General features: G+C 42.5%; 1 protein-coding gene across 1 annotated transcript in view; it reads left to right on the forward strand.

Annotated features, from left to right (window-relative positions):
* Positions 1-23318, forward strand: part of MTMR9 (myotubularin related protein 9) — an 82443-nt gene that overhangs the window by 15100 nt on the left and 44025 nt on the right. Inside the window, exons 2-3 of the mRNA XM_062213009.1 lie at positions 7948-8056; positions 15099-15224. Coding sequence (XP_062068993.1) covers positions 7948-8056; positions 15099-15224 — 235 coding nt within the window. The remainder of the gene's footprint in view (positions 1-7947; positions 8057-15098; positions 15225-23318) is intronic.

Below are 23318 nucleotides of genomic sequence, written 5' to 3' on the forward strand. Positions count from 1 at the left end.
TGAACCAGCAGATGGAAGACTCTCTGTCTCTACCTCTCTATAACTCTGACCTTCAAATAAATAAAATACATCTTTTTTTTTTTTTAAAGAAATAATTCTCTCTCCTGTAATTTCCTGGAATAGTTTGTTTTAAATGTTTTGTTGAGGGGTCAGCGCTATAGCGCAGCGGGTTAACGCCCTGGCCTGAAGCGCCAGCATCCCATATGGGAGCTGGTTTTAATCCTGGCTGCTCCACTTCCTATCCAGCTCTCTGCTATGGCCTGGGAAAGCAGTGGAAGATGGCCCAAGTCCTTGGGCTCCTGCATCTGTGTGGGAGACCCTGAAGAAGCTTCTGGCTCCTGGCTTCATATCGGCACAGCTCTGGCTGTTGCGGCCAATTGGGGAGTGAACCAGCAGATGGAAGACCTCTGTTTCTTTCTCTGCCTCTCCTTTCTCTGTGTAACTCTGACATTAAAATAAATAAATCTTTAAAAAAGTTTTATTGAATTCCTCAGTGAAGCCATCTGGAGCTGGTGTTTTCTCCATGGGAAAGATTTTAGCAAGAATTTTTTAATCAATATAGAATTAGTCAAGTTATTTCTTCATGAATGTTCCTTAGTAGTTTGCATCTTTTGGTGAATTATCCGTTTCATTTACCTTGTTGAATTAATTTATATAACGTTGTTCCTAATATTCTCATTACACTTTTAATGTCTAGAATCTATAGTGATTATCACCTCTCTTAATCCTAATATTGATAAATTATGACTTCTTTCTTCTTTCTTAGAGTTTTATGACATTTATTATTTGTAAGATTTATTTACTTATTTGATAGAGACAGAGATCTTCCATCTCTGTTGGTTCACTCCCCAAATGGCTGCAACAGCTGGAGCGAGGCTGATCCGAAGCCAGGAGCTTTCTCTGTGTTGTCCATGTGGATACAGGGGCCCAAGCACTTGGACCATTGTCTGCTGTTTTCCCAGGCCATTAGCAGAGAGCTGAATCAGAAGTGGAGCAGCCGGAACACAAACCAGCTCTCATATGGGATGTGGACACTGCAGGTGGAGGCTTAGCCTCCTGTGCCACAGCACTGGCCCCTATTGATCTTTTTTTTTTTTTTTTGACAGGCAGAGTGGACAGTGAGAGAGAGACAGAGAGAAAGGTCTTCCTTTGCCATTGGTTCACCCTCCAATGGCTGCCGCGGCCTGCGCGCTGTGGCCGGCGCACTGCGCTGATCCGAAGCCAGGAGCCAGGTGCTTCTCCTGGTCTCCCATGGGGTGCAGGGTCCAAACACTTGGGCCATCCTCCACTGTACTCCCGGGCCATAGCAGAGAGCTGGCCTGGAAGAGGGGCAACCAGGACAGAATCTGGCGCCCCGACCGGGACTAGAACCTGGTGTGCTGGCACCACAGGTGGAGGATTAGTCTATTGAGCCGTGGTGCCGGCCGCCTATTGATCTTTCAACAATCATTTTTGCTTTTGTTTTTCTCTATTTTATTGAATTTTGGTCTGATGTTTAATTATTTCCCTTATTCTGCTTTGGGTTTAACTTGCTATTTTCTTACTCAAAGTAGACTGCGGTCACCATGAGTTCTCCATAATATTTCCCCTCCTAGTTCTGCTTTAATAGCATGCTACACTTTAACATTTTATGCTTTCGTTCAGTTATAAATGCTTTCTGATTTCTCTTTTGATTTCTTCTTTGGCTGGTAGGTTATTTATAAGTGTATTATTTGGTTTCTAATTACCTGAGTATTTTCTAGGGGTCACTATTGATAACTAATTTTTTTTATGGTCAGACTATTTAAGTTTTATTTAGACTGATTTTATGGCCCCAAAGACATCCTCTCTTGCTATAAATTCCATGTGCACTTAAGAAAAGACTAATTCTGTTAAGCGATGTTTTATAAATAGCAGTTAGAACAAGTTGTCATTAATCTTCTGGTCTTCAATATTCCCTTCAATATTCTATCATTTTTTTAAAGATTTATTTATTTATTTGAAATGCAGAGTTGCGAGTGGGAGAGAGAGAGAGAGAGAGATCTTCCATCTGCTGGTTCCCTCCCCAAGTGGTTTCAACAGCCAGGGCTGGGCCAGGCCAAAGCCAGGAGCTTCCTTCTGGTCTCCCACATGGGTGCAGGGGCCCAAGGACTTGTCTCATTTTCCACTGCTTTCCCAGGCACATTATCAGGGATCTGGATCGGAAGTAGAGCAGCTGGGACTTGAACGGGCACTCATATGGGATGCCGGCACTGTAGACGACGGATTAACCTGCTGTGCCATGGTGTCAGCTCTTGTATCAGTTGTTGAAGAAAGGTATTGAAGTCTCTGATTCTGATTGTGGAGTTCATTTTGAAGCAAAATTAAATGTGTAAACATTTAGAATTGTTGTATCTTGATGAATTGGCCCTTTTTATCACTATAAGAGGACTTTGTTTACTCCTAAAATATTCTTCACTTTGAAAGAAAAAAAAAATCTACCTTGTCTGAAAGTATACCTAGTACTAACTGTGGTTGGTATGGTATATATTTTTCATTATTTTATGTGTAACCCATGTGTTACTTTATATTAAGTATGTTTATTATAGTAGCATATAGGTGGGTCTTTTTTTATCTGATGTAACAGTCTCTGCCTTTAATATGGGAGTTTAACCCATGTTAATCAACTATCAAACGCTTAGGTTTAAGTCATCTTGCTGTATGACATGATATCACATGTCTTCTTTTTGCTCCATCTGTGTTTTTCCCCCCTGTTCTACAGCCTACTTTTGAATTACATTTTTTTTTTTAAAGATTTATTTACTTGAGAAGCAGAGTTACAGAGAAAGAGAGGTCTTCCATACCCTAGTTCACTCCCCAAATGGCTGCAATGGTCAGAGCTGAGCCAGTCTGAAGCCAGGAGCTGGAAGCTTCTTCTGGGTCTCCCATGTGGGTATGGAGCCCCAAGGATTTGGGCTGTCTTCTGATTTTCCGCGCCATCAGCAGGGAGCTGGATTGGAAGTGGAGCAGCCAGGACTTGAACTGACGCCAGTATGGGATGCCAGCATCACAGGTGGATGCTTAACCTACTACACCACAGTGCCAGCCCCTGGATTGTGTGTTTTAAAATGACTCTTATTTATTGGCTTGTTCACTAACTTTTTTGTTGCTTTATTTTTACGATTATCTTATAGTTTATTGTTCCTGTGGTTTGAATATGGTTTGAGTGCCCTCTAAGGCTGTATGTGTTGAAACTTATCCTCATTGTGAAATATTAGAGTAATTCAATCTGACCATGTGTTTAGAGTTCAGTCTTTTGGGAAATGATTAGGTCATTGGAGCAGAGCACCCACAAGTGAATACTGGTGTTTGTATAAGGAGAAGGAGAGAAACAGGCACATACACACTCCATGTCTTCTGCCATGTGATGCCCTGGGTAGTCTTGGAACTCAGCTACCAAGGTCATTACCAGGTGCCATCCTTGTACCTTGTACCTCTGAACCATGAGGCAAAATAAATCTTTTTCTTTATAAAATTCTCTGCCCGAGTTCCACTTAGATCCACAAATATATATATATAATTGTATAATCTTTAACTGACCACAGGCTACCTCCAAGATATTATACAACTTGTATGTAGCATAAGAACCTTACATTATGCAAGGAAGCCAGTAATAAGAGGTTTTCTGGATGATTTGGATTTTAATTTTGTTTTTATTGCGCCTGACAAAATACAGTTATCTGATGGTTCCTCAATTATGTTATTTTAATAAAATAAATTAAATTTGGGTTTAAAAATAAAAAAAGAACCTTACATTAAACAATTTGTCCATTTCTCCCCTAAAACAACATGGCATTGTTGTCATGTATGTGATAAACCCTATGATGCACCGTTATTTTTAAATTGTCTTTTAAATAGACTTAAATAATAAGAAAAAATCTTGTATATTTAAATTTGTTATATACAGTTCTGGTGTTTTTTTGTTCCATTTTATGAATTTGCATTTTTCACTTGGTAACATTTTCCTTCTACTTTAAGAATTTTTTTTAACATTTGTTATGGTGCACATTTGCTGGCATTGCGTTTTCTCAAGGTTTTATATATTTATAAAATCTGTATTTTTTTTTTGACAGAGTTAGAGAGACAGAGAGAAAGGTCTTTCTTCCGTTGGTTCACCCCCAAAATGGCTGCCACGGACGGCGCCCTGTGCCAGTCAGAAGCCACTGGGCTCCCATGTGGGTGCAGGGCCCAAGCACTTGGGCCATCCTCCATTGCCTTTCTGGGCCACAGCAGAGAGCTGGACTGGAAGAAGAGCAACTGGGACAGAATCGGTGCTCCAACCGGGACTAGAACTTGGAGTGCCGGTGCCACAGGCGGAGGATTAGCTTAGTGAGCTGCGGCGCCTGCAAAATCTGTATTTTTTTAAAGATTTATTTATTTGAAAGGCAAGGTTACAGAGGGACAGAGGCAGCTGGTTTACTCCCCAGATAGCCTCAACGGCTGGGGCTGGGCCAATCGGAAGCCAGGAGCCAGGAGCTTCCTCCAGGTCTCCCACACAGATGCAGGGATCCAAGTACTTGGGCTTTCCCAGGCCATAGCAGAGACCTGGATAGGAAATGGAGCAGCCAGGATTCGAACCAGCACCCATATGGGAGGCTGGCACTGCAGGCGCTGGCTTTACCCACTATGCCACAGCGCCAGCCCCAAGATGTTCTCTCTTTTTTTTTTTTTGACAGGCAGAGTGGATAGTGAGAAAGAGAGACAGAGAGAAAGGTCTTCCTTTTTGCCGTTGGTTCACCCTCCGATGGCCGCTGCGGCCGGTGCATCTTGCTGACCCGAAGCCAGGAGCCAGGTGCTTCTCCTGGTCTCCCACGCAGGTGCAGGGCCCAAGGACTTGCGCCATCCTCCTCTGCACTCCCAGGCCACAGCAGAGAGCTGACCTGGAAGAGGGGCAACCGGGATAGAATCCGGTGCCCCGACCGGGACTAGAACCCGGTGTGCTGGCGCCGCAAGGTGGAGGATTAGCCTGTTAAGCCACGGCACCGGCCCAAGATGTTCTCTTTACCACTGGTTTTGAGTAATTTGACTATCATGTGCAGTATACTTGTGGTGTTTAAAGTTATTTGTTAGTAATATTATCTTAGGGATTTGTTGAACTTCTTGAATCCGAAGTTCTATAATTTTCATTAAATTAAAGCTTTTTTGGTCATTATAGCTTTAAATCAATTTGTGACTGCCTTTCTCCCTCTTTTCACGGACTCTAATTTCATGTATATTAGCATGCTTGTGGTCCCACAGCTCACTGATGTACCTTTCATTTTATTTAAATTATTTTTTTTCTCATTTTATTATTTACTCAGGAGGCAGAGAAATAGGTAGAGGCAGACAGAGCTCATCTGCTGGTTTACTTCCCAAATGCCCACGTTGGCTGGATTGGGCCACAGTGGATCCAAGACCTAGAACTGCAATCCAGGTCTCCTTCGTGGATGGCAGGAACTCAATGACTTGAGCTGCTATTGCTGTCTCCCGGGATCTGCATTGGCGAGAAGCTGAAGTCGGGAGTTGGAGGCAGTAGTTGAACCCAGGCACTGGTGTAGGACCTGGGTGTCTGAAGCACAGGCTGGCTGCCCACCCGCCCACTTTTCTGTTCTATAACCTTCTTGTTTCTCTAATCCATTGTTAATCCCATTCTATATATTTTTTTAATTTACACATTATAGTTTTAATCTCTAGAAGTTCTGTTTTTTATGTATTCCATTTCTCTTTAGTTTTTTGAACATATGAAATCCAGTTATAGTTGCTTTAATATCCTTGTCTATTAATTGTAGTATCTGTGACACTTAAGGGTTGGATTTGATTTTGCTTGATTGTTTTTCTCGTGGGTATTTTCCTGTTTCTTCTCACTTGGTCATCTTTGATTATATGCCAAATATTGCAAGTTTGTCTTGATGAGTGCTGGATATTTTTGTATTTGCACAAATATTCTTTGTCTTAAATTTTTTCCTTTTGTTTCCTTTTTTAATCTTTTTCTATTTTTAATATATTTTACTTTCCTCATTTTTTTTCCCTTGTACAAATATTTTTTTAGCTTCTTTCTGGGATTCAATTAGATTACTTGGCAACCATTTGATCTTTTGGGGCCCTGGTTTTAGTTTTTGTAAGATGGGTCTTAAGCAGTGCTCAATCTCAAGGCAGTTATTTCTCAGCACTGAGACAAGCCATTCTGGATAGTCTACCTGATGCCCTGTGAGTTATGAGTCTTTTTTTTTTTTTTTAAGATTTATTTATTTGAAAGGCAGAGTTACACAGAGAGAAGGAGAGGTAGAGAGAGAGGGAGAGGTCTTCCATCCACTGGTTCACTCCCCAATTGGCCACAATGGCCGGAGCTTTGATAGGGAGCCAGGAGCCAGGAGCTTCTTCTGGATCTCCCATGCGGGTTCAGGGGCCCAAGGGCTTGGGCCATCTTCTACTGCTTTCCCAGGCTGTAGCAGAGAGGTGCATTGGAAGAGGAGGAGCCAGGACTCGAACCGGCACCAATATAGGATGCTGGTACTGCAAGTGGTGGCTTTACCCACTGTGCCACAACACCGGCCCCTAAGGTTTTTCTAGTCTGGTTGGTGACACCGTTCCAACCTTGTGTGAGGCACCATTTCCCCTCACTCTCAGCTGTCTTGGTCTGTTTGTGTCACAGTAACAAAATACCACAGACTGGGTAATTTATAAAGATAACTTTATTTCCCATAGTTCAGAGGCTGGGAAGTCCACTTTCAAGGTGGTAGCATTTGGTGAGGGCCTATGCGCTGCATCATCCCACTGTGGAAGGAGGAAGGCAGAAGAGCATGCACCTGCCAACGAGAGAAGGAGCGCACTCCCTCTGATGGCATTAGTCCATCGCCTAATCACCCCTGCGAGGGCCTCCGCTCCTCACCGGCACACTGGGGAGTAAGTTTCCAGCGCACGAAGCACAGCAGCAGCCTTAGCTGGCTTTCTCATTCATGTGCCAGTTAGTACTTAGGTTTATCCTCAACGACCTCCAGAATTCTGTCTCTTCTCTAACGCGTGAGCTGTAGCCCACTAGTCCCCCCTCGGACGATCGCCTCTGCTCAGGGTCCCTCTCTGTCTAGGGTAGCCTGGAAATATGAGATTTTCAAAAGCAATGAGTTGGAGCAGCCGTGGGACTTGTCTTGTCTTCCGTCTCTTAGGGATTTCTCTTCTTCGTTGTGTGATGTCCAGGGGTTTGAAGAGTCATTCCTTATATTTTCCTGTACTTTTGTTTAATGTGGAAGGGTAAATCAAGTCCCTGTTATCCTTTTTTCACTGAAAACAGAAATGCCAAGCATGATTCTTGAAAATAATTTTAATAAGAGGCATTCCATCGTGTTCATGTGTTTTGGACATCATGTGGGATTTTCCGTGTTGATCACATGTGCCTACCAAGATTAACAGCCTGGTGATGTGACACCAGAGAGAGGGCTGACGATGAGGTGGGACCTAGCTGGGAAGAGTGGCCATACGAGTTGTGTTTCTCAATTGGGTAGAGTGTAAATAAAATTACTAGCTTTTGGCCAATTGTAGAATGCACAGAAGTTCTAGTGGAAAATTGTTGGGGAAATCAGTGACAAGGTAAAATAAAACTCAGAACTATCAACAAGTATTAACAAAACAACACAAATGTGCCAGCTGAGGCAAAATTAAATTTGTATGAAAGTTAATGTGAATTTTATAATTAGGTATGGAAGTTATTCTGAACATCTGTTAGATGAATTAGCCTGATGTGAATTATTTTATGTATTTGAAACTTTTAAAAAATACATTTTAAATATTTTATGGCTCACATTTTAGTGATGCAGGCTTGACTAAACTTTTTAGGGGGAAGAAAGTTGAATTTAGATGGTGATTACAACCATATTCTCTTTTCAAAGAAACTATATTTAAAAGTTGGGAATGTATATGTTCCTAAGCATCATTTATAATTTTTTTTTTTTTTAGATTTGTGGGATCTCTGGGTACTGTCATCATAAAATGCAAAGATTTTCGAATTATTCAGTTGGATATTCCTGGAATGGAAGAATGTTTGAATATAGCCAGTTCCATTGAGGTAAGAATTTTGGAAGCAAAATTTAATGAAAAAAATCATATTGTGTTTCAGTGCAGTGCTTATGTTTCTTCTTAAGACATTTGATCTTGTTCTGATTCAGATACTGCAGACAAGAAAAATCTCATTGTGTTTCACTGTTAACGGGTGTAATGAGAGTTTATTGACTTATAGCAGTTTTTTTTCTTAATTCATTTTGTATGAGTAACCCAATTCCATGAGTTACTCCGAATTCCACAGAATTGCATTCCAATGGCTTTTCAGAATTTTCATGAGTTCATATTGATCGACTAATAGATTGTTTCACTTCAGTATGTCTGGGTACTTATTTGGAGAACCATTAGAGAATTGAGTAAAGTAGTTCTTCAGAGAAATTTCATTTGATTAACTTACTTAAATTTTGTTTGAAGGGACAGATGGAGAGAGAAAGGTCTTGCATCTGCTGGTTCATATCCCAAATGCTCAGAACAGCTGGGGCTGGACCAGGCCAAAGCCAGTTACTTTGAACTTCATCTGGGTCTCCCACGTGGGTGGCAGGGACCCAAATACCTAACTATCCTGCTGACCCCCACGGTACACATTAGCAGGAAGCTGGATCAGAAGCAATCCTGACACTTGAACACAAGTACTCTGACATGGATGTGGACATCTCAGTCAGTGTTTTAACTACTACGCCCTAATGTCCTTCCCTCAGGAGAAATTTTAACATTTTCCTTGTATTTTATGTTCACTACACAAACCACGATACTTCTCTGTACCACAGAGAGTTTGTGGACTTTGTTTTCTGCCCAGTGAATTTGCTCAAATAAAATCCTATATAGAATCTTAAAAGAATAAAGCAGATAGTTAGAATTGCCTTTGTTCATGTTACATGGGCAGATGTTAGGGGTACCAAGAGGCCCCTGTAGACTTGACCTTTCCCACCTGCCCCTAAGGGCTTCCTCAGAGCTGTTGACAACCACGATTGAGATTAATCAGGTATAGTGTTTACTTCTTTTCTAGATTAGTGCCTCAAAGCAGAATCATTTTTTCTTGAGTGTACTGGAGTATCATGTCAAAGATACACTCTAGAAACTTGAATGGAAGTATCTATAATATAATACAATATGATTCAGCACAGTTTGACTCTTGATTTTACTACTTGATGGGTTGTGACCATGTGTCACATGGTCTGACAAATTTACTACTTTTTTTTTTTTTTAAAAAAAAGATATATTTATTGAGAGGCAGAGTTACAGACAGAGGGAGAGACAGAGCGATCTTGTATCCACTGGTTCCCTCTCAAGATGACCGCAATGGCTGGAGCTGGGCCCATCTGCAGCCAGGATCCAGGAGCTTCCTCTGGGTCTTCTACGTGAGTGCCAAGGCCCAAGCACTTAGGCTGTCTTCCACTGCCATAGCAGAGAGCTGGACCGGAAGAGGAGCAGCCAGGACTTGAACCGGTGCCCATATGGAATGCTGGTGCTGCAGGTCGAGGCTTGGCCTATTACACCACATCGCTGGCCCCTGATACTTTTTATAAAAATGAAGATAATATCTACTTTTTTAGTCTATTGTAAAACTTTTTTATTCCTTGATGTATGATAATACTTGGCACATACCATTTGAGGGCCTTCTGTAGTTTTAGTATGGCTTTATGGTAGGATTTTTATTTTTAAATTTTGGTTAAAAAAGAGACAGAAATTTAGAATGTTAATTTTTTTTTCTTTGAGAGGCAGAGAGAAAGCTCCCATTTGCTGGTTAATTCTCCAAATGCCTGCAATGGCTGACCAAAACTGGGAGCTGAAACCTCAGTCCAGGTGTCTCACTGGGTGACAGAAACCTAGTTACCTAAGCCATCACCACTGCTTCTTGCAAATGCAGACCCTGGGGGCAGGGGCTGGAGCTGGGACTCGAACTCTGGCATCTGATGTGGGATGCAGGCCTCTTGACCACTAGATCAAATGCCTGGCCCCATCTTAACCATTTCTTTCTTTTTTTTTTTTTTTTTTTGACAGGCAGAGTGGACAGTGAGAGAGAAAGAGACAGGGAGAAAGGTCTTCCTTTTTCCATTGGTTCACCCTTCAATGGCCGCTGCGGCCAGCGCACTGTGCTGATCCGTAGGCAGGAGCCAGATGCTTCTCCTGGTCTCCCATGGGGTGCAGGGTCCAAACACTTGGGCCATCCTCCACTGCACTCCCTGGCCATAGCAGAGAGCTGGCCTGGAAGAGGGGCAACCGGGACAGAATCCGGTGCCCCGATCGGGACTAGAACCTGGGGTGCCGGCGCCGCAAGGCGAAGGATTAGCCTATTGAGCCACGGCGCCGGCCCCATCTTAACCATTTCTAAGCATAATTACCTTTACATTATTGTGCAACAGCTTTGCAGAACATTTTTATCTTGCAGAAACAAAATTTTTTTTAAAAAGATTTATTTATTTGAAAGGCAGAGTGACGGGGTACGGGGAAAGAGGAAGAGATCTTCCATCCACTGGTTCACTTCCTAAATGGCCACAATAGCCAGGGCTGGGTCAGGCCAAAGTCAGGGGCCAGAAAACTCCATCCTGGTCTTCCATATGGGTATCAGGGGCCCAAGATTTGAGCCGTCATCTTCTGCCTGCCTTGGTGGATTAACAGGGAACTGGATTAGAAGCAGAGCAATAGGGACTAGAACTGGTGCTCACAGGGGATGCCGATGTCACAAGCAATGGCTTAACCTGTTGCACCACAGTGCCGACTCCAGAAATGAAATTCTGTACCCACTAAACAGTAACTCCTCATTTCCCTGTCCCTCAGCTCCTGATCGCCACCATTCCACTTTCTCTTTCCCTGAATTTGACCACTGTAGATCCCTCATGTGAGTGGAAGCAGGTAGTATTTATCTTTTTAAGACTGGCTCATTTCACCTGGTGTAATATCCTCAAGGTTCTTCTATAAGTTGTAATAATTTCCTTCCTAAGGCTGAATATTCCATTGTGGGTGTGTGTATACATATATGGCAAGAGTTTTCAAAAGTGATTTATTTTCTGAAGAAAGTAATTGTCACAAATGGTTGTAGCCTTTTATTTGTTTTTGGTAAATCTGAATTTCCTTATGTCAGTTTGCTTCACACAAGGGTATGTTTGCTTTGTATTTATATAAGCAATATTGAATATTGGTCTAGATTACAAATAATATAAATTTTGCATGGATGATTTAAAAGTTCAAGAACTGCGGCCGGTGCCGGGGCTCACTAGGCTAATCCTCCTCCCGCGGTGCCGGCATCCCAGGTTCTAGTCCTGATTGGGGCGCTGGATTCTGTCCCCGTTGCTCCTCTTCAGTCCAGCTCTCTGCTATGGCTCGGGAAGGCAGTGGAGGATGGCCCAGGTCCTTGGGCCCTGCACCCGCATGGGAGACCAGGAGAAGCACCTGCCTCCTGGCTTCGGATCAGCACAGCCCACCGGCCGTAGCGGCCACTTGGGGGTGAACCAATGGAAAAAGGAAGACCTTTCTCTCTGTCTCTCTCTTTCTCACTAACTCTGCCTGTCAAAAAAAAAAAAGTTCAGGAACTGAGCTCTCCTTTTCTTATTCTAACCAACTATTTTATTATACACTTAAATTTTAAATTGCCTCATTTTAAATCATTATCACTAAATTATATCAGTTAACTTTGTTTACAATGTCTTTTTTTTTTTTTTAAGACTTATTTATTTACTTGAAAGTCAGAGTTAGAGAAGGAGAGGCAGAGAGAGAGAGGTCTTCCATCTGCACGTTCACTCCCCAATTGTCCGCAATGGCCAGAGCTGTGCTGATCTGAAGCCAGGAACCACGGGTTTCTTCCCAGTCTCCCACGCGGGTGCAGGGGCCCAAGGACTTGGGCCATCTTCCACTGCTTTCCCAGACCATAGTAGAGAGCTGGATTGGAAATGGAGCAGCCAGGGCATGAACCAGCTCCCATATGGGATGCTGGCACTGCAGGCAGTGGCTTTACCCACTACGCCACAGTACCAGCCCCTGTTTACAGTATCTTTTACATAATCATACACATTGGTATTTTTTTCTGTCTTTGCCTTACTGACTAATCTTGGCTTTGTATCAAAAAACACATCATTGCTTTAGCTCTTTAAAGGAGGCAGAAAGTCTTAAGAATTGGTAACTTGGATTGTGTAACTTTTTAATTTTTTAATAAGGGTTTATTTATTTGAAAAGCAGAGAGGCAGAGAGAGAGAGAGCATGAAAGAGAAGTCTTCCATCTGCTGGGTCACCTCTAAATAACCACAATGGCCAGAGCTGGGCTGATCTGAAGCCAGGAGCTTCTTCTGGGTCTCCCACGCAGGTGCAGGGGCCCAAGGACTTGGGCCATCCTCCACTGTTTTCCCAGGCCATAGCAAGAGTTGGGTGAGAAATGGAGCAGCAGGGACTCAACTGGCGCTGCAGGTGGTGGCTTTTACCTGTTACGCCCCAGTGCTGGCTCATTTGTATGAAAAAAAATTTTTTTTTTTTTTAACAGGAATAGAGAAATAGAAGAACTGTTGTGGTACTGAGTAAATGCCATGTGAAATTTTCACTTCTGCCTTTGCTAAATTTTACTTAGGGAAATGAGATGAAATAAACTGCTCATCTTACACAATTGTCATTTGGAAGTGATGTGTAATGTTGAATAGGCTGAATTGCATAGTATGAGAAAGCATTGTAGCTTCTATTAAATTGCAGTACACAACATCTTGTTTGGACAGAGGGATGCTGCTGGCCCACTTTGGGCATGTGTTTGTTTTTAAGTTGTGATGTTGTATCTTCACTGACCCATTTACATTTTTCTTCTGACCAGAGATTTTAGGATGGCTGACTGGGGTGGGATTGGAGGTGTTGCCTGTGTTGAAGCTCAGTGGTGAAGAAAGAGGACAGAGCACAGAGCATAGGACACCCTTGTGACTGCAGTCACTTAGCTTCGTTGGCACCTGGCACCAATCTATCTATCTATCTATCTATCTATCTATACACACACATATATATATGTGTGTGTGTGTATACGTGTGTGTGTGTGTGTATATATATAACCTAATTTGACCCCAGAAAATGGTGGCTGTGTTGAATGTCTTTTACAGCATCCTGAATACATGTAGCCAGCCTTTTCCTGGTATCCATTCCCCCGCCCTTTCTCTTCCCTCCTATATTTTGAATTATTTTAGGAGCAATAAGTGTATTCTTCATATATTATAACTGAGCTGTTCTTTGTAATTGGGTCCATATACCCATACATTAGGCCACCACAAGTGGAACCCCATTGGTAGAATATTTGGCAAGGGCTCAGTTTTGCCAATTGTAAGAAATCTGATGAAGCTCTTTTTCTGTGTAGTTGTTTTTTTTTTTTTTTTTTTTTGACAGGCAGAGTGGACAGTGAGAGACAGAAAGGTCTTCCCTTTTCTGTTGGTTCAACCCCCAGTGGCCGCCGCGGCCGGCATGCTGCGCTAATCCGAAGCCAGAAGCCAGGTGCTTCCTCCTGGTCTCCCATGTGGTCATCCTTCACTGCACTCCCGGGCCACGGCAGAGAGCTGGGCTGGAAGAGGGGCAACTGGGACAGAATCCAGCGCCCCGACCGGGACTAGAACCCGGTGTGCCAGCGCCGCAGGCGGAGGATTAGCCTATTGAGCCACAGCGCCGGCCTCTGTAGTTTCAAACTGCCTTTGGAATTGAAATGCTTTCTCTCTCTCTCTCTCTCTCTTTCTTTTTTTCTTTCTTTCTTTCTTTCTTTTTTCTTTTTTCTTTCTTTTTTTTTGTAACAGAGTAGATAGAGAGACAGAAAGATCTTCCTTTTTGCCGTGGGTTCACCCTCCAATGGCCGCTGCGGCCAGCGCATCTCGCTGATCCGAAGCCAGGAGCCAGGTGCTTCTCCTGGTCTCCCATGGGGTGCAGGGTCCAAGGACTTGGGCCATCCTCCACTGCCTTCCCAGGCCATAGCAGAGAGCTGGCCTGGAAGAGGGGCAACCGGGATAGAATCTGGCGCCCCGACCAGGACTAGAACCCGGTGTGCCGGCACCACAAGGCGGAGGATTAGCCTGTTAAGCCATGGCACCGGCCTCTTTCTGTTTTTTTCAGCATTGATGTGTTTAGAGGAAGAGATCCAGCTCTAGTGACATAAAATACAGTCAAGGCAGGTCAAAATCTGAGAGCTAATTTCCTTTTGGATTGGCTCCTGCCCTGCATTTGAAATGGTGCTTACTGCTGGCCCCTCTGTCTAGGTCAGATGTGGACACTGGCCGTTCTGTTTTTTAGGGGGTGACTGAGAATCAAAGACAAGATAGAAGTGGAAAGAAAATTTATGTCTGTATAAATTGTGATGTGTGTGTGTGTCCATTCTTTGGTGAGCCAGATTCTATAGTGACATAGAATTTGCTATACTTAGACTGTCACCTCCCCATCGCGCGTTGTTGGGCCTGCTCCCCACTCCAGGTGAGTGTCTGTAATTGCTTCAGTTGAATTATGCTAATCAACGTGGTGCCTTTTTGCCCCAGTCGTAGAAGTGCTTTTTTCTGTAACTGCTCTGTCGGGAAGATGGATCTGCCAGGTGATGGAGGTTTTTCCATGCATTTGTTCTCCAGTCAGGGCTTCCTGGTCGTCTGTGATCCAGAATTCAAGTGCTTCGGATAAATACAGGCTCATTTTGAGAACATAGTTACTGCTCCACTTTGGGAAGGGGTCCGTGTGGCATGAAGATGTGATGTTATCTGGCCAAGAGGAGCAACACTCTAGGAAGGAAGGAAATGAACGGACACGGATGGAATTTCTACCTGTGTGGGTTGTGTAACAGTGAAAATTAGCTGAATTGTATTATGATCCAGGCATTATTCTAAGCCTGTTTATATATGTAATCTCTCAGTGCTGCCAACAACCCTGAAGTGGTGCTGTTATGTCCCCCATTTTACAGTTGAGGAAACTGAGGCACAAAGGCACGAGCTTCAGTCAGATTCTCCTTTTAGACAGCGTTGGGTGCCCATCATTATTAGGCTGCAGTTGCTTTAATACCACTTTGTCAGTTGGAATGTTTCAGGTTGTGGTAGATTCCTGCTTGTGTTCTTTTTGCTCCGTAGGCATTGTCTACCCTGGACTCCATCACCCTGATGTACCCTTTCTTCTACCGGCCTATGTTTGAAGTCGTAGAAGACGGCTGGCATTCCTTCCTGCCCGAGCAAGAGTTCGAGCTCTACTCCTCAGCTGTGAGTGAACTTTCGAGAACTATGTCTAACGAGAAATACCCTCCACCTTGTTACTTAAGAAAATGATCCCTTCCTTTTGAAGAGTAATAAAGTGAGGTTGACTTATGTATGTCCATAGTAAGTACCAGGGTACTTCAGAAAGTTTCTTAAAACAAGCAAGTAAGAGATGATTTTATTTTGATGCAGAAGATTTTTAGATCACAGTGTTTTGGATAATGCACACTTCTCATGAACTGTTAGAAGATACCTCACATGTATTAGTTATTGGTGCTGCAGCTTCTCTGATCCAGAGGTTTGTATAATTTGTTCTCAGTGCTGTATTCATGTAACTTTTCTTGCAATGGATCTACTGTATTCCACATACTAAAAATTTTTTTAAAGTGACATTGGAAAAACTTAGATTTGTGTAAAGGTAATCCTGATGTATTATGAATTAAGTGTTAGGTATTTTAAGAGTATCTCTTTAGAAACAATTCTTAAAATATTTATTTGGGAAGCAGAGAGAGAGAGAGAGATTGATCTTCCCTCTGCTAATTCATTCCCCGAATTCCTGCAATATCCAGGGCTGGGCTAGGCCAAAGCTGAGAACTTCATCTGGTTCTCCCATGTGGGTGGCAGGGACACAAGTACCTGATCTGTCATCTGCTGCCTCCCAGGATGTATATTAGCAGGAAGCTGGACTGGAAGTGGTATAGACAGGACTTGAACCAGGCACTCTGATATGGGACACAGTCATCCAAGGGGATGCTTAATCCACTGTGCCACAACACCCACTCCTACAAACAACTTTGTATGTAGGTATTGTGTTATGAGTGATCCTTAAACAGAATGTTGACTGCGTTGTGTACCAAAGGCAGCACTAGAGAGCCATCTAGCCCATTTGATTCTGTGGATTATTTTTTATGTTTAGAATTTGAGTTGCAAGACCAGGCTACCAGAACCAAGTTTTCTTTGTTGGTCTTGGCCATTTTACTTCTTTCATCATCACTCTGTTATGGGTACTGAGAGTATCAAGAAGTAGGAACCAGCATGCCAATGGATTTAAACAGCATAGGTATCTACAGCAGCCAAGTGAGGAAGGAAGGGGCTATTTTTTTGTAGTGCATAGTTTACTACTTGTGTCTACTTATGTTCAGCGTGTATTGCTTTAAGAACTGCACAGCAAGCATTCTCAGTGCCTAATGCTTTGTCTTGTATCAGTTGATTGCCACCTAACTGTGCCATAGAAGAATCTTTAGTTATTTCCTAGTTGGCAAGATGGCAGTCAGCATGTGATTAGAAAGGGAGGTGTCTGGTACCCTGACATATTTGTACAAATTACTTGCTCATGATTTGTCTTGGAGTTCTGGGTGCCAAAGTGAACCAGTCTGACTTTATTCTATGAAGTCAACATTCAGTTCAGTTCCTTACGCTGTGAAGAAATCCCCTGTATGAAGTACATTCGTGATGTTGGTGTCCACCCAATTTTTGCTTGAGCTGTCCGGTGTAGGGGAATTTGAATAGTCACATGGTAATCATCCTGTTTGGGGACAGCTTTAATTGTTTTTTCTTACACTGAGGTATACTCTGTCTTCCTGTAGTTTATGCCCTGTGTTTCTGATGTTGATTTGCATCATACAGATTACCTTGGGCATTTACTGTGAACTGTTCTTCAAATTGAGAACCTTTATATCCCCATTAATCTTTCTATCCTGTGAGACTGACTTCAGGGCCCCGCACTGTCCTGGTTGCTCCTCTCAGTAGGACCTTCAGTTTACCACTGATTCTCTTAAAAGTTAGTTTAGCTTGGAAATATTACTAATACTTTAAGGTAGCCTAAAGCTGAATTAGCTTTTTTGAGAATTATGAATGAAATAAACTGAAATTGCTTTGTCTTTTCACATGTGTTAAGATATTTCCCTATGTTTGTGTTACTTTCTTTTGATTTAAACATTTTTTCCTAGTAGGTATTTCCTTTTTGGTTTTGACTATTTAAGCAATTTTTATACTTGAAAGTCTATTTGTCACTTATTTCCACAGATATAATAAGAACATCATTAATTATTTGAAGTATTATTCTTGCTAGATACTGGAAATTTAAGATGTACAAAACATTGCACTTTTTCTCTACTTGTTTGATAAGTACAGTAAAATCAGAACTAATAAAAGTATCCGTAAGGCACAGGGAATTTGACACTATTTATGTTATAGAGAGTAATTCTGATGCTGAGAAACTGCTTAAGAGGCTACTGTAATAATATAAAGATGATAGTTGGATCAATAACAATGAAGTTATATTACAGAAAGATTCAAGAAGTAGAATGCAATAGAGTTGATAGCAGTTCACTGGGTACAGGAGGTAAAACAGGGCCATCTGTGATGTTACCATTGGGAGAGAAAAGACAGAGAAATGTATGTGACAGAGTTGAGTTCATTTTGGAAATAGTGAATTCCAAGGGCCTATGTGACACATATTGTTGAGTATGTCCAAGATACAGCTTAGGGCTTTTTTGAGAGATCTGGTTAAAAATGGAAAACTGAGAGTAATCACCCTGCATGTTGTGGAAACCATGATGAGAAGCTTAGATTGCCTGGGGGGAACGTCTGAAAATGAGAAGTGGGCCAAGAACTTAAGGGGTGGGTGAAGGAGAAAGAGGAGGAAGAGGTGTCAGGTAGCAGGAGTCAGCCATCTAGCAGGCTTCCTATTCGTTGTTTTTTCTCTCTCTCCTGGACCAGAATGCTCATGAGCTGCTGGAAGATAAGCTTTACGTGGGCAGGAACTGTGACCGTGCTGTTGTTGTTCTTTACCGTGTTCCTAGCATGTGATAGGCAAGTGAGAAATAGGAGTACTTATTGAATGAACAAACACAGGGACACATGTATTTATGCAGGATAGGGGAAATGGACAACAGAGTCTTCTGTGTATCACTTTAGAAACCTTCTGCCAGGTAGATAAATCAGTTAATCAGTATCCTTTAGCAAGATTTTCTTGACCAGTGAAAAACTCCCTAAGTATAATGTCAATCAGTTCATTTTTTTTCTGTTCTGTCGTGAAGGGACATGTAAAGAAGACAAAATGTTAAGACCTAGTTATCAAGACACCTGATGTTGTACCTCTGATATGGTATTGGCTGCTTAAGTTTCTGGGACTGAGTTTTCTTGTCTGCAGAATCAAAGTATTGAACAATTTTTTATTTTTTTGAGTGCTGGAAAGTTATCAGACTTTCCTGAAGATACACATATGCAGTTAATTGTGCTTCCCTAATCTACCACGTTAGAGATCATTTATGAGAAAGGGTGTTGATGAAAGTTCTGCTTCTGCTTGAAGGGTTCCTCTCTGACCAGCCCTCCTGCAGATTCAATGTCAAATATGAATAAAATGCCAAAAATGCCCACCTGAAGGCTGTGGTCAGTGGACAGCAGTATTTTGGAGAGAAATCAAAACTTACAGACATGAAAGGCAGCGTGAGTTTCCTGGTTGCAGACTGGTGGTGCGGAGCAGCTAACATTCCAGTGAAGTGCTGCTTTCTGTCTGTGGCAGAAGCCAGGGGAAGGAGCCTGGGACAGCCAGAAATGCAAGAGAGAGTGGTAAACGTCAGAAAGAGAGAGCCAGAGAAAGGGAACCTGGGGCTTCCATGAACCCAGGTGCTCTAAGTTTTCAGTTTAAGTTGAACCGAGTTAATGGCGCCGGCACTGCTTTACCCGCTATGCCATAGTGCTGGCCCCTTAGTGTTTTAAAAATATATATGATGATTGAGGGGCCAGTGTTGTGGCACAGTGGATTCAGCTGCCTGCAATGCCAGCATCCACATGGGTATGGTTTGAGTGCCTGCTGCTCCACTTTTGATCTGACTCCCTGCTAATATTACTGGGCAGTATTATTATTGAAGGGCAGTGGGGAATGGCCTACATATTTGGGCCTCTGCACACATGTTGGAGACCTGAATGGAGTTCTGGGCTATTGGCTTGGGCATGGCCCAGCCCGGGTCATTGTGGCTATTTTGGGAGTGAACTAGTGGATGGAAGATCTCTGTCTCTCTCTCTCCTTCTGCCTTTCCTTTTAAATAAATCTTTCTTTTTAAAAGTTAATATATATTAAAATAGGATTTTAAAACGTGCTTAAATAACACAAAAGAAATAGCAGTAAAACAGAGGGGACAAGCAGAAAATACTTAAAATGTAGACTAAAATCCAGCCATATCAGAAATCATGATATTGATGAGCTCCACATGCATTAAAAGGCAGAAATTGCCATAGTAAATTAAAGAGTAAGACTCAGATATTGAATGCTCAAGAGATACATTTTGTTTTGTTATTTAAAAAATTCTTTATTTGAAAGGCAGAGTAATAGGGAGAGAGAAGAGAGAGAGAGAAGTCTGCCATCTTCTGGTTCACTGCCCCAGTGCCCACAACCGCTGAAGCTGGATCAGGCCCAAAGCCAGGAGCCTGGACCTCCATCCAGATCTCCCATATGGTGGCAGGAACCCCTGGTGCCTGGGCTATCACCTGCTGCCTCCCATCCATATTAGTTGGAAGCTGGATTCTAAGAGTAGGTGGAACTTTATCCCAGGCACTCTGATACGGCATGTGGGCTTCTTAGGCAGCAGCTTAATCTGCTTGTGCTGCATCTTGAATATAAAGATGCAGGTAGGTAGGAACAAAATAGATGGAAAGAGATATAGGCTGGTGCCGTGGCTCAATAGGCTAATCCTCCGCCTGCGGCGCCAGCAGACCGGGTTCTAGTCCCAGTCGGGGTGCCGGATTCTGTCCCGGTTGCCCCTCTTCCAGGCCAACTCTCTGCTGTGGCCCGGGAGTGCAGTGGAGGATGGCCCAAGTGCTTGGGCCCTGCACCCCATGGGAGACCAGGAGAAGCACCTGGCTCCTGGCTTCGGATAAGCGCAGCGCGTCGGCCGTGGCGGCCATTGGAGGGTGAACCTACGGCAAAGGAAGACCTTTCTCTCTGTCTCTCTCTTTCTCACCGTCCACTCTGCCTGTCAAAAAAAAAAAAAAATGCAAACAATAAACACTAGAAGTCTAGAAATGAATCTTCCTCCTATAATCAACAGGTTTTTGACAGTGATGCCAAGAAAAAGGATACTTTTTGCAACCAATGGCATTGGGAAAACTGGATATTCATGTAAAAAAAAAAAATGAACCTATGCCCTTGTCTAACACCATCAACAAAAGGTAGCTCAAAATGTATTACCTAAATATAAGTGCTACAATTATGAGAGTACTTGGGAAAAGCACAGGAGAAAATCTTGATGACCTTGCATTAGGGAAAATGTCTTATGTGACACCAAAAGTAATAGAAAGTGGACTAGTGTTTCCTTAGTGTTTCACAGATGTATGTAACTTTCAAGACTAGGGCATTTACACATGAAAATGGATCCAGTTTTTCATAAAGGTTGTCTCAAAAATTGAGTATAAAGAAGAAAAAGAATAATGTAAAGCTTAAGTAGCTGTTTAGAGATAGCTGAAGAGAATTAGTGATCTGGAACATAGAAATGAGGTAATTACTCAGAATTCAGAACACAGAAATAAAGGTTGAAAAGCAAATTGGAGGTATATATGGGTAATAAAAGAAGATTTAATATTTATCACATGGGAGTTCAAGAAGATAATAGAAAAAATGGAAGAAAGACAATATTCAAATAACTTGAGAATTATCTAGAATCAGTAAAAGTCATCAGACTCTCAGGTTAAGGAGTCCTAGCATACACCATACAGGATAATGAAACAAATCTTAGACATGTGTTGTTCAGCTGCTGAACAGTAAAGAGATTATCACACCATTATCCTGAAAGAAACGATAAATTACCTATAAGGTATTCAATTAGGAGAGAAAAAAACTGATGAACATTTGTTCATGATAAAAGCTCTTAGCCATGTTGTATTTGAAGAATTTATTTAATATGAGAGATAATGGTTGCCAAAACCAAAATATGAAAAGGCAAATCATCTGTCAGTTTCCTTAAGTTTAAGCACAGGGTGAGGATGTCCACCAGTCACAACTCCTAGTCACCTCAGTAAGACAAGAAGGAAAATGTAATGTATCAGGTTGAAATGAAGCAAGGAAAATGAAAAAATCTTGAGATAAGGCATTTCTCTACACAAAATGAAACTTTTAAGAGATTTTTTTTTTTGACAGGCAGAGTGGACAGAGAGAGAGAGACAGAGAGAAAGGTCTTCCTTTGCCGTAGGTTCACCCTCCAATGGCCGCCACGGCCGGCGCATTGCGCTGATCCAAAGCCAGGAGCCAGGTGCTTCTCCTGGTCTCCCATGGGGTGCAGGGCCCAAGCACTTGGGTCATCCTCCACTGCACTCCCGGGCCATAGCAGAGAGCTGGCCTGGAAGAGGGGCAACCGGGACAGAATCCGGCACCCCGACCGGGACTAGAACCCGGTGTGCTGGCGCTGCAGGCGGAGGATTAGCCCATTGAGCTGCGGCGCCGGCCAGAGATAGAATTAAAATGCAGCAAAAATTAAAAGGTTTCAGGAATCTAAAAAAAGATATACAAGGCCTTTGTTGAGAAAATTATCAAACTTTATGGAAAAAGTTAAAGCCTAAATAAGCAGTGTGCTAATGGATAGGAGGATTGGATATCACAAAGGTGTGATTCATTCTCTCTAAATGATCCATAAAGTGAATATAGTCTTATTACAACCCCATTTGGTTTATTTATGAAATTTGGTGACAGTTACATGGAACAAAAAAGGGCAAACTCTTTAAGAACAAGAAGGGGGTCCGGCACTGTGGCGCAGCGGGTTAAAGCCCTGGCCTGAAGCCCCGGCATCCCATATGGGTGCTGGTTCTAGTCCTGGCTGCCCCTCTTCCCATCCAGCTCTCTGCTATGGCCTGGGAAAGCAGTAAAAGATGGCCCAAGTGCTTGGGCCCCTGCACCCACGTGGGAGACCCGAAAGAAGCTCCTGGCTCCTATCTTTGGATCTGCACAGCTCTGGCCTTTGCAGCCATCTGGGGAGTGAACCAGCGGATGGAAGACCTTTCTCTTTGTCTCTACCTCTCTCTGTAACTCTGTCTTTCAAATAAATAAAATCTTAAAAAAAAAAAGGAAGGAGGAAGGCACTTAGCCTGCTAGATATCATGTGTACCTTTAATAGGGGAGCATTAGCGCCCTCTTCTGGAAACTTAAGGTATGGCATTGCAGGTCAGTGGAGGCGTGTGGTTCTCCAGAGCAGTAAATCAAGTAATAATACATAATAATGAGCATTCAAGAAACAGAATTATCATGTTATTTCAAAATTTGGAGGTAAACTCTTAGACATAATTTCTAACAATATTAAATAGTTGCCTTTAGGGAAAGGGATCTGGGATGGCTGAGTAGGAACTAGAAAACTTTTAATTAATGACCCTTTTAGGAACTATCTTTTTTTCTCTTTAAAGATTTATTTACCTGGAAGAGTTACAGAGAGGCAGAGAGAGAGAGAGACAGTGTGAGCGAGATCTTCCATCTGCTGGTTCACTCCCCAATTGGCCGCAACGGCTGGAGCTGAGCTGATGTGAAGCCAGGAGCTTCTTTCGGGTCTCCCACATGGGTGCAGGGGCCCAAGGACCTGGGCCCCCTTCCACTGCTTCCCAGGCCATGGCAGAGAGCTGGATGGGAAGTGGAACAGCCGGGACTCGAACCAGGCCCGTGTGGGATGCTGGTACTGCAGGCAGTGGCTTTACCCACTACGCCACAGCACTGGCCCCAGGAACTATTTTTTAAAGATAAGTTTGAAAAATGAAAACAATTTTGTTTGATATTTAATCTTATAAAAGCATTTTTTTTAAAAAAATACTCTTGTAGTCTATCTGACATACTTTTAAAGCTTTTTCCTATTAATACTATAACCTATGGTTGGTATCTTAGGCCATCTCAGATTCACAGAAACATTGAGATTTGCCTTTGTTTTTTTTTTTTTAAACTAAAAAGCTTTTTACAATTTTTAAGCAGTTTTCAGTTCTGATATTTGGAATAAGTTGTCATTTGATAGTTTTATGTTGCATACATTTAGTCCTCAGTGTACAAAGTTAAATTATTTCATTAACCTTCAGTGTAACCTACCTTTAGTAGTGAGTTGCTAGTGTTTTAAGAAACATTTTACTAATCTC

The sequence above is a fragment of the Lepus europaeus genome, chromosome 16, assembly GCF_033115175.1.
Source record: "Lepus europaeus isolate LE1 chromosome 16, mLepTim1.pri, whole genome shotgun sequence".
NCBI lineage: Eukaryota > Metazoa > Chordata > Mammalia > Lagomorpha > Leporidae > Lepus > Lepus europaeus.